Below are 12,254 nucleotides of genomic sequence, written 5' to 3'. Positions count from 1 at the left end.
AATCATGTCTAAACCCATCCGCGGTCAGCTGCGCTCAGCAACCATCACAGCCAGTACTCTTTCAGTCCTTCAGACTTATTCAAGAGAGCTTCTTATTTCATTATTTGGGCCTCATTATGAATTACATGGCCCGGCGTGGCATGCGCTTCATCCCGGTGATTTATACCCCCCCCTTGTACCTCTACTTAAACGTTATCCTTGATCATCATTTCCAAGGTCCATTGAGTCGCAAGTTTGGGCCGATGTTAATGTAAGTTTAGGAATTGAAAGATCGATGGAGAAAAATAGACTTGATGAATAATTCAATTTCAGAAGAAAAGGCTACAAATCCTTTGAATAATAGAATCTTTCTGAACTGATGACTGTTCCTCAGTTATGGATGACCTTGTCCCACCTCACTTTGAAACTGTAAGCCAAGATCTGATTGGATAGGAAAGGAGGTGGGTTTCAGTGTTCCACACTGAGGATGTTAGCCTGAAATGGCTTCTGTGAGCTCAATATAAAAGGAAGAACACATACATATTTTGTGTAGACCTCTGCAAAGTAATGGCCCTGGCTTTTATTGTATTTTGAGACCCACCCAATGCCCTCCATGATATTTTCAATTTAATTTCCCATTATAAAACACGGAGTTGGTAGAATTGAGAGATTTCAATATTTGAGCTGAGAGACTGTGTTGAATTGTTTTTCTATAGTGCTTTCTAGATTCCTGGCAAGGCTGGAAGCTCTTCAAAGAAACAGACACAAGTAAAGACAGAAAGACATATTGTTCCTTCAGGTTGTGCTGGAAAATATGAAGACCTGTAATCCACCACAGCACATATTAAAGCTACTGAATGCAGAGGGCCTTACAGTGTATTTGAACTTTGCGACTCCTAATTTCGCTCCACTTACTATTCTCTGGTCCCACTACTTCCTCACCCCTTCACTGTAATCAAGTCTCTGAAAAAAGATTAAACAAGTGGTACAAGTAATATCTATAGGTCCCCTGAAAGATATAATCGCCTGAGAAAATTCCCACAGCCGAGTCATACTTCAAATATTCTGAAGGAGATGATAGCGGTAATATGAGACAGTTTGTAACTGCTTTACGTCACATCATTGTGACTTTTTGGGCCAAGCCAGGCCCAATTAAAAAAAAACGTAAAACTCCAACATATAAAATGGAAAGGGTTTAAATCTCACTTGATGGAGGAGAAACATGCTTTTCACCCATTAGAGACCCAGGTGGAGTAAACATAATTATCAGCCTTCTGAAAGGGTGTACTTGGAACAAATAAGGAAATTAAAAAATCATGAATAAAGCCTCCAAGAAATAGTATGTTAATACAAAAATGGCAAATGCCAAAAATGTATCCAAAGAAGTTTATAAACTCTTGAAGACCTTCCTCTCGTCTCGTGCACCGGCTCATTCAGGGTCCCTGAATCTCTCTTTTACCAGAAGGTTGAGAAGATTAAATTTGAGTCTACAAGGTAATTAAAAGATCTTTAGAATGATCAGATCTTCCCTCAGGAATGACTAGTACTTGATTTTTCAAGGAAATTACATGTTCTAGTACTGGCAGACTTGAATAAATTGATGTCTATTAGTACACAATATGGAACTCGAATGATCCTTGTCCTCTTAATTTAGGGGGCGATTATGATGGCGGACGGACCTGAGTCGGTCCGCCACCATAGAGTAGGAGGGACCGTCCGCAGGGGTTGCGGCGGTCCCTCCGTGCAAATTAGGATGTGACCGCCACCCTGGCGGTCACATCCTGTATTTTTATCATTGCGGAGGGTGCTGCTTGAAGCAGCACCCGCCGCAATCATAAAAATGTAAGTTGTGCATTTGCATGCACAAAGCGGCAGGCACCACGTGGTGCCTGCCGCTTTGTGCAGGCAAATGCAGGGGGGTACCATAGGTACCCCCCATGTGCACCCCCCACCCCCCTTCACCCCTGGGGGCCCACAACGGGCCCCCAAACACAAATCCGTATGCCTTTACACGGCGGAAATGCCGCCGTGTAAAGGCATCTTTCCGCAGACATCCTACTATGGCTGGCGGTGTCTGATAGACACCGCCAGCCATGTTAAAGCTTTTCCGCCGCGGTCGGAAGGCGACCGCGGCGGAAAAGCTGCGGACTGAAAAGCGATCCCCCAGCCATCCTAATCTGGCGGGGGGTCTTTTTCAGTCCGCAGCGGTTTTCCCGCATCCTCCGGGCCGGCGGTGGCTTCCACCGGCCCAGAGGATGCGGGAAAACCGCAATCGTAATCAGGCCCTTAGTCTTCAAATGATCGGTGGAAGACAAACACGCAGTGAGCCCTCTACATTGGGAGCTTCTTAATACTCTCCTTTGAGTGGAACTAAAATCAGCTATCTATGCTTCCTTTGCTGCAAACTTACCCTGGACCTGGGAAAGAAGTCAAATTTGAGACTGATCTCTTCTGAAATCAACAAATTACGAATGACAGGTAATGACGTAACTGGCAGCCCACTGCTTGTTCTTTCAGTTGCTCTCAGATCCCGTAGACCAATGTCCTTTATAGATTCCTGTTGAAGGCCATGCTTTTGGATGGATAAAGTAATTCCTATCTGCTAGATCCTATATAATGGAATTGGGAGCTTAGCCCCCCTGTTCTAGACCCAAGTATTTGTGTGTTCCCAAGGATCAACCTTATCTTCTCTTTATTTAATCTGTATCCCAAAACTCTTGGGCATCTACTTCATGAGTCTTTGAGTTGTATTTGTTTGCAGATAATGCACAGATCCTTTTTCATATTCAGGGCAATGGGACAACAGTTCTTCTCGCTATCTTGAGTTGTGGACGCTTTTCACTAGTCGAAGAGTCAGAATGCTTCAATTTATCTCACCAACAATCACCCAGTGTGATTGGAGCTTGGTCTGTGGTCCCTATCAACTCAACGGGTCCTTGTTACGTTCCAGCCCTTGTGGCGAGGAACCGTGGCATTGTGGTTGATGCAAATCTCTCCTTCCACCCACGAGTGGCAGCCGTGTCAAAAGCTTGTATTTTTCATTTGTGAACTTCTGAGATTTTTCTTTTTTCAAGAGTAGTAGTTGTAAATGATCTTAAACAGTACAATCTAGATGTAGGTAATACTGGGTACCTGGTACTCCTAAAAAACAATGGTGCTGCTGGCATCCTGTATGACTTAAGATATTTGATCGTGTTTCCTGTAGGTTGGGAGACATCATTGACTGTTTCAAGTTGTCAGTCACAGGCATTGCATTTTCCTGGATGGTGGGCCAGAATTCCTGTGGCAAAAAGTAGTAAAACACTTCCTTTTGTTGAATTTGTGCCAAGTGCCTAGATATTTATATACCATTCTTTACTTTTCATGTGCTAAACGAGATACCAGATCTTTGAGAGTCCATGGGGAAAAACTTTGGAACTCACTAGACCTGATCCTTAAAATGAAAGTGGATTATCTGAAATTCCAGAATAAAACGTAAAAACTTGGTTGTATGTATGTTAATTCATACTCCTCTAGGGAGCATGATACCTCAAGTTCTGATACAATAGGACCTTGAGACACAGTGGAACAAACGTCTGAACTTGAAAACGCAGAATAGAATAGTATTAAGTAGAATAGAATAGCCTAGAATAGGTGTAAATGGGGCAAAAAGTGAAGAAGCACAGCAGTCAATCTATTGTCAACAAAATGTGTGCAGGAACATGTGGCATAGTTGCAACATAATGGGAATTAGGTCAATTGATCAAAAAGTTTATGAATTATCCAGAATAATTATACACGATCGCTGGGAAGTAGAAATAGTTGTATCCCAACTTCTAGTGAAACCTATACAAATCAATGTATAGGCCTTGTGAGATAAGTGTGGGTCGCAAGTTACGCACAAGTGAATGTAATATATGATCTTCTCATCCCTCTTTTTTGTGCACATCTTTGTGAATTGGCCCCTATGTCTTTCTTCGCCTGTACACTGAGCCTCCTGTTGGATAACCAGCCTTTACTTCTCCCTATCTGACGCTGCTGCTCAAAGAGTTGTGTCATTTGCACTCATGTCCTGTTAAATGCATGCATGTCCATGTAAGTGTCTGTTCATTGTGTCCCCTGCAGGTGGGCTACACCAACCCCAACTCCTACGTGAACGCCATCATCGGCCTCTCCACCTTCTTGTCCTTCTACGGATACCTGCTCTTCTACAAGGCCACGCGCAGCGCCCTGCAGGGTCACAACCTGCGCTCCAAGTTCATATGCATCATCCTAGTGCTGGTGCTCTGCGGCCTACAGAGCGGCATCCTGGAGACCATGGGGGCACTGGGGGCCATCCCCTGCAGCCCGCCCTTCTCCGTGCAGGTCCGCTCTCAGAGTAAGTGGCTCTACTAACTCCTCTCTTCTGGTCAAAGGGTCCTCTTAGTGGAAGAAGCTGCAAAGACCAATCCTTCAGGAGGACTAATCTCTAGATGGTGAGAGGTCCAGTGCCGCGGCACTGCAGATAGCCCCCCACCGCAAGAATGATGGCAAGATGAGGATTCACCTCCTGTTTGCAAGAGCTAGAAGGTGCAGTCGCAGCTCCCCAATCAAAGAGTCCACACCCCACTCTTTACCTCCTCCCCACCATAGTGAGGAGGCAGGACTGTTGACAAACTCATCTTTGACTCTGGAAATGACCAAAGATTTACAATAGTTAAGAGAGGGAATCAATTCCTTTCCAGGACCACGTCATGGGTATAGGAGGATGTGTTTCTACTCTGGGAAAATGGTATACCTGTGAAAGGAAAACAAGGAAAATGGGAAATCCCATAGCACGGCTGCCTTTCTCCTTGTAGAAATACATATTGGAGGAATGACCTTGCGATAAAAGTCACATGCTTTAGCCAAGGATTACGCATGGAAAACTGTGACGGATGCAGTTTATCAAGTGGACCTGGGAGCATGTTGTGATTTTTCCAAAACTGTGAAATTACTTTAAAGCAGGAGAGGAAAACTAATGTTTTTTACACTTTTTTTTTTATCGGTTCTTTGGGTCTGATTCACAAACTGCACTTTGTAGTATGTTTTTTAGTAGTACAATTGTGGATTTGTGTGCAAACCCACACTTAAGAGTGTGGATTTCGTTCACTTAAGTATAAGTTTTAGTAATAAATGTGGGTGGGATACAAGGGAGTGCTTTTAAAAGGGGCAGAATTACTCCAAAAGGGGGTGGGAATAGGGAGGAGTAAGTGAGGTTTAGGGAGGGCACGGGAGGAGTTTAGGGCAGGCAACCACCCACCCACGCAAGATTAAGCCAATTGTTGTACTCCCGAGGTGTAGACATGTAACTTACACTTTTTTAGTACATTTATGCTCACAGTTTGTGAATGACAAAAAGTAGTAAAGTTACTCCAAAGTGTAAATTACTCAAAAGTATAAGTTACCTTTGTGAATCAGGCTCTTAAACTTTAGGCCTAATCATTGTCCAACTAGAGATCCCTATTGGACCTCCCCTGCTTTGCAAACACACTTGGGTTTGTGGTTAGTGCGGGAGCTGGTCCTACCATTCAGCCACTCAGGCTTCCCCCCTGAGCTGCAAGGTAGGCTGCAGCTTTCTGAGTGAAGTGAGTTGCCATGATTCAGCCCTGCTAGCCCCCATGACCTCATTCTAGGCTGCAGCTGACTTGCTTTTCCTTGCACCTTTTATGGTCATCTTAAGATTCCAGAGATAAGTTGTGCTTCTGGGCTGGAAGAATACGCACGCTGTAAAATGTTGGTACAGCACGTGTGCTGTCTGATCACCCTGAACTACAGCCATGGCACCCAGAGCAGCATCATGATGCAGGGAGCTGTCTGTTGTCACATAGAGAAGAAATGAGCATCGCTGAGCACTTCTGAAAGGCTTGCGTACTCGAGCAGCATCCCCGGTAGGCTGGCATATATGCAAATACAGCATTAATAGTACTGTATTATAGTTGCATTTCTATATCGCTTACTACGCCTGCGGAGGTAGGGAAGTGTCTTACACCGCGCAGCACGATGCTCTGGAATACAAGATTAGTGGTTAGTCCAGTGGGTATTGGTTTCTGTTGGTTACTGGGATTAGTTTTCTGCTCTACAGACCTTTCCATTCATTCACTCTGGTTTCTTTGTGATAGTTTAATTATTAGGAATAGGAGTAGGAGTGATCTTTAGTTGGAGTGGGGTATGTGAGTTCATGCAGGTGTTTGGTGGTGTTGATGGGTGAGTGAGAGGAGATTCAGCACTCAGCTGTGGGTGTTTGACATTCAAAAAAGAGCAGAGGTTGTTATCTTTGAAATGACTTGTGGGCATTTTGCAGGAATACATTAATAGAGATTAAGGAAAAAGTGCATGTGAACCAGAGAAATTGTGTTTACAGAGAGGAGGCATTGAGCAGTGACAATCATACGTTTTAAGTAAAGGTCAATTTTTCATGCTGGCATTTAGAATATAGAGGATGCTTTTGAGGTATCATTAGATATGAGGATGCAAGACTACTCAAAGAAACATTGATTGTTTGCATGTGAAGATAGGGCCATATTAGATATGTTTGATAGGCCTAGGACCCGGTGAACTGTCTGTCCACTGCTGGGCTACCACTAGACCACCACTTCAGCGAGGAGAGCTGATCAGCTCAGGGGTTGGAAGCGTAAAGTAATGGCTGGACGCAAGCAGTGAAAGACAATTCTGCCCGTGCTGGAGCAGATGTCTTTTGATGTTCATTCGCAAGCATGGCTTACAGGATTAAATACAGAACAAAGAATAATGCATCTTGGATGCCCCTGGTTTAGCCTGGCACAAGATGTAGGGCGAAGACAGCTTCCCTAGACAGTGGGAGAGCACTGCCTGCACTCTTGTGGGTGGAGGGCGGAAACACATGCCCTAAAGCAACAAGATTGATGACAGTGCTCCCCCCAGAAATTCAACAAAGATCCCTTTAGTAAGGGGCTGCTGATTAGACCTCCTAAAGCACCGCCATAACCTGGGTTTGTATAACACTATGTATCAGTGCAATAGATAGCCGTGGCTTGTGGTTATGATACGACACAAGCGCCTTTTTTTGAGCTATGGCTGTGCAAGTTTATGAACCACACTGAGTTTAAACCTGTTGTCTCTATTTTGCAGCAATATTTTATTACTCGTTGACCATGGAGATGTTTTTCATCGGGCTGTATGCACGTTACTGTTTCCGGAGAATGGAGCCCTGCGTGGAGAGAGATGGCACCGACATTCAGCTAGCCCTGCCAGGCAAGAACAAGGCTTCACAGACAGAGCCAGTGCACCAGTATAGCCCTCCCGGCTACCCTGAGACCGATGACCTGTGGATGGGGACAAACCCAGGCTACTTCAGCGACAGCGAAGATAGCCTCTGCCACATTGAGCACACGCCGCTCGACAAATTTGACTTTGGCTCCGTCCAGGGCATGGGGAATGGAAGGTACACCGGCAGCCAATCCCCAGAGGAGCAGGGCTGGGCCAAGGGTAAAATGAGACAACCACTCGGAAGTCCGATCATGGAGCTGAACAATCTCAGTGTAGTGAAGGCATCCTCCAAGGTAGAGCAGCAACAGAAAGGGAGTAGTGAAACAGCGGCATCAACAAGTGACACTACTGAGAATGGAGCCAATAACATCCAGGTCTGTGCACAGATCAACTACGTAAATGCCAATGAGGCCACCGTGGTCTAACAGAAAGGGGAAGCCTGAGGCAACACGGCGGAGAAAAAGAACATTCTCCATCACTGAATGAGTATACTGTTTACCAACAAGCACATTGTACTTCGTATAAACAGAAATGCTTGATAAACACCTATCTGGCCACTTCTATAAACAAAAACTAAGCACTACAAAAAAAAAACTTTGGACACTTTGCTCCACTCAGCATTCATAAACCATTTGTACACTTGGCCACCAGGATCACCTTCTGCTTCAACCATATCGTCTTCAACAATCACAAACCACTATGACACTCCATGGGACTCAACACTATCCTCTATGCGCCTAGCACAGATGCTCAGTCACAATGACCACTCTTTTGGCAATGCTTCAAAGCCCCCTTGGTATACCCTCAGCCTTTTTGCTCAACCTGTCTGGTGTCGGTGGGCACCTCGGGGAAGAACCGCTTACTCCTACGAGTGCCTCTCAACATAGTGTTCACAGGCATGTCAGTCACCTTCCTACGTGTAGCACTCCGTCCTCAACACTCACACTTCGATATTGAGCGTACACTCTTTGGGCAGTCTATGAATACACTCCATTGCCATTTCTGTTGTATCTGTGCCCAAGCTCTGAATAGCAACCATTTCTCTATCTTTGTTTGTTTTTTACTTACTCAGTTGGCAAAACTAACAGGAAAGTCATCAGCCTAACACTTTGCCGGCGGATGTAATACCTAACAGACACCAACAGCATGAAGTGGAAGTCTTAGATGCCTACTCTCTGCCCTTGTTACTGCTCTTATTACCCAAGCGTATCTATTACGATGCGCAGGACAGAGGCGAAGAGGCCCTGCTTAACCAATTCCGAGCTATTCCTAATGCAGATTAGGGCAATCAACGCTCTGAAAAGGCCCCATTGCTCTGATGCCCAATGGAGGATGTACGCTACCTCTAATGTGTGATCCAGGGAGATACAGTTGACTGAAAAATGTATTGATTACTTACCAGTAATCTTCATTACACGGATTCCTCTTTCCAGATGTTGATGCAGTTGTGAGGCCCTCTTTCCAATCATCTGTCTTCCCTTTTCACTTCCAGGTGTACTACCACTTCACTGTGTGAAGGGTATATTCACCAAGACTTCCTATTGTCTCCAAGCCTCAAACACCACTGACAATACTCTAGATGGGAGGGTGGGAATGTAAGTACTGAGACTAGGGGTGTGGAATCAGAGTAATAAAGATTATAGATAAGTAATCTAGACATTACCTTTTCCTCCACATTGTATATCCCATTCCTTACATAATGCGCACATGCCAAAGCTAGAAGGCTTTTTAAATGGACATATAAATAGAAAAGAAAAAAAATGTTTAATATCAGATCACCAAGGTACATCATTTACATTCAAAGGTTTTGTACCAAATTCCAGTCCAGTTCCTTGGGCTAAATTCACCCTATAGTGTTTAATCAACAGAGACAGTCTTGCACAACTTGCAGCACTGCAAATGTCTGTGATAGAGGTTCTGCCCCATTCTTCCCAAAAGGTGGCCATTCCTTTCTTGGAACTGGCATGGCCAGAACCTGGAAGAGAAGATCCTGAGTTCAAATATGCAGTAGACGTTACCGCCTTACCCCAACAACTCAAAGTAAACATTAACGATTTAAAACCTCTATTAGATTGTCCAACATTGATCAACAATAAACTAAATTCATACCTTCTGAATTCTTCCATCCTGGTTAAAGAAATCTAAGCTCAACTAACCACAACTAATGAATGCAGAAGCCATTGTGTTTGGATAACTGGATTAGTACTCAAAAAGAACTAGGGGACAGATTTATCAAGGTCATTTTTAGTCGCCAACGCTGCGAATCGCAAAAAAGCAGCGTTTGCGACTAAAAATTCGCAATTTGGAATGTATGAAGCAAAATGCATAGCAAAATTAAGGAATTGCAAAATTTGCGATTCCTTATTTTTGCGTAAGCATTTAAGGTATCGCAAATTGCGATTCCTTAAATGCTATGCATCAAGCATTTCAAATTAGCGATTTTCACTTAAGAAATCGCAAATTACCACCAACTTGTAGTTGGTGGTAATTTGCGAATTCTTTTACAAATGCACTTTTTGGCATTTGTAAATGTGCCATGTGGCGCTCATACATGCCCTTAGGGCATGCATGTGCGCCATATGCGCACACATGTAAATTTCGGGGGGTGCAGCAGGGTGTCCTTAAGACACCCTTGAAATTATTCTCAATTTGCGATAAGCAAATTGCGAATCGCAAATTGAGAATAACTTCCCATTCCTTCCTATGGGCCTCCTGGCTCATAGAAATGAATGGGAAATTATTCCTTAATTGCGATTAGCAATTTGCTAATCGCAATTAAGGAATTTTAAGAAATCGCTAAAAAATAGCGATTTTCTACATACATCCCAAATTGCAATTCTTAAATAGCGAATTCTAAAAAATCGCTATTTAAGAATCGCAAATGATGGTGAAGATACATCTGCCTCTATATCCTGGGTTCTGTGAAAAAAAGGAAGTGACTTTCGGAACAAAGTTTGGACCGAACCTTAAAAGAATTCAATCATCGAAAATCCTTAGATATATTAGAGTAACCCATCAAAGAATGCAGTTTTTCCCCTAACCGCTTTACAGTAGTGATATTTTCCAAAACTACCACCTTTAGTGACACAAAATTCAACTCTGCTTAATCCCCTTCGAGATTAATCAAGAAATCAGAGGGATGAGTGGGAAGGCATACAACATAGAGTTTTGCCACCTGCTTGTTAATGTATCAACCCCATCATTAATGGTTTCTGCAAATGAGAAAAAACAGAAGTAGGACATTCTGATCATCTGCAAAATGGTCAAACGTTGAGTACCCAATATCGTGCAAATCTTTTGAAATGTGTGCGTTGACTGTCTGAGATTTTGAGATCAATGAAACACTCTGCTAAGAGTTTCTGCTACAACATTGTTCTCCCCCAATATAAATTGCCCTAATGCATACAATATTTTTTTCTGCCTGTATCAGAATCTTTTCTACCACTTTGTTCTGGAACAGCAACCTTATCCCAAACTGTTTAAGTAAGACACATTGGCAAAATTGCCCATTCTTACAACTGCTGTTCCCCAAACCTCTCTCAAAAGGTTTTGAAGGTCCTTCCAAACACCTGTCTGTTCCCTGCAAGTTGAGGTGTGGTAATTATTGAGGAGCTAATTAACAGCCCTGGGTTGTCATTGAACACAGCACTACCCCCCAACCCCCCTTGCAACAATCTGTTGTTATTGCTTTTGGAGAATGAGATTTCAAAAGAACTCCCTTCTCTACATCTTGACAAGTCAACAGCAACTGAAGCTGTTCCTACAGGTCTTTGTCATAAGGATCATGGACTCGAACTCCTGAGACGCGTCACGCCGGCTTCCAATGTTTTAAGATATGGTGAACGAGTGGGCCCCTAGTCAAATCTGCCCAGGGTACTACAAGGATAACAGACTTAAATATATATATATATATATATATATATATATATATATATATATATATATATATATATATATATATATATATATATATATATATATTGCAAATTTTGCACACACATTCTTATTTCATCCATTGTCTTATGTTATAAATGTTATTTATTGTACAGTAACAACTCGTTTATATATTTTTTTAAAGTAACAAACTTCTGCCAGAGAATTGTGCAGGGGAAGGGCCATGTAGTCTATTCACTATATTTTATACTGTAATCGATCAGGATTAACAGACTTAGTCGGCCTCCTACTTTCTGTGGAGACCTCTGCATGCCGGAATATTCAGGAATGGTGACGCCGATTACCTATATGCTCGTAAGAGGTTTTGCAGGCACTGTTCTATTGTCTGGGTCCAAAGCAAGCTCTATTTGATGATGGTTCATAGCTCTTACGCCTTAAAAGATATGAAGACTTCCTATCTATTTCTGTTATAATGCCTGGCCTGATAAATAAAAAGGTACGCGTGTTTATGATTTTCGAAAGGTTTGCGAATCACGCACGCAAGATCCTTGCCAATCTGTTCATCACTTGAAAGGGGCATCTTTAACAAACAAGCGATCTAAGGTCCTATCTACATTCCAACTTCTTAGATACAATAGTCTTCTGGCAGCCACTAGCCCACGTACAGTCATCCAGGAGGGTTTGACATGATCATAGGTGATATCAGACAGGCACTTTGCTTGAGTCACCACTCCAGCTAACATGGAGAACAGAAGGAGAAAGGCCTATGGAACCTCCTATACCCAACTTTAAATAACTAATGTTTGTGTATGTAGGCAAGTACCTAAAAACCCACAAGGTAAAAACTGAGTTATGTTTACCACTTTGTGTAATGTGACCTTTTGACTGCATGAAAGACTTAGATCACCATGTAAAACCAGGTAAAATCTTTGCAAGGGTAATATTAGAAAATATTTTGAATCGTCATTATCAGGCTGAAGTGCAAAAACTCACTCTGTTAATACTTTATCACACAAACAACAAAAAATGTAGATATCTCACACCTTGCACCACTAATACATTTATAAATTAATTATTAGACAAGTGTGCCTCTTGTTGACTAGCTTTCAAACCAGAACCTCACTTAGACCTAAGCA

At 42.9% G+C, this 12,254-nt stretch overlaps 1 protein-coding gene across 1 annotated transcript in view; it reads left to right on the top strand.

Moving 5' to 3' along the window:
- Positions 1-11,122, top strand: part of LOC147684402 (organic solute transporter subunit alpha-like) — a 35,138-nt gene extending 24,016 nt beyond the window's left edge. Inside the window, exons 6-7 of the mRNA XM_086940328.1 lie at positions 4,084-4,336; positions 7,087-11,122. Coding sequence (XP_086796454.1) covers positions 4,084-4,336; positions 7,087-7,649 — 816 coding nt within the window. The 3' untranslated portion in view covers positions 7,650-11,122. The remainder of the gene's footprint in view (positions 1-4,083; positions 4,337-7,086) is intronic.
- Positions 11,123-12,254: the final 1,132 nt, after the last annotated feature.

The sequence above is a fragment of the Lissotriton vulgaris genome, chromosome 10, assembly GCF_964263255.1.
Source record: "Lissotriton vulgaris chromosome 10, aLisVul1.2, whole genome shotgun sequence".
Lineage (NCBI taxonomy): Eukaryota > Metazoa > Chordata > Amphibia > Caudata > Salamandridae > Lissotriton > Lissotriton vulgaris.
This window is presented reverse-complemented; position numbering and strand designations above follow the sequence as displayed.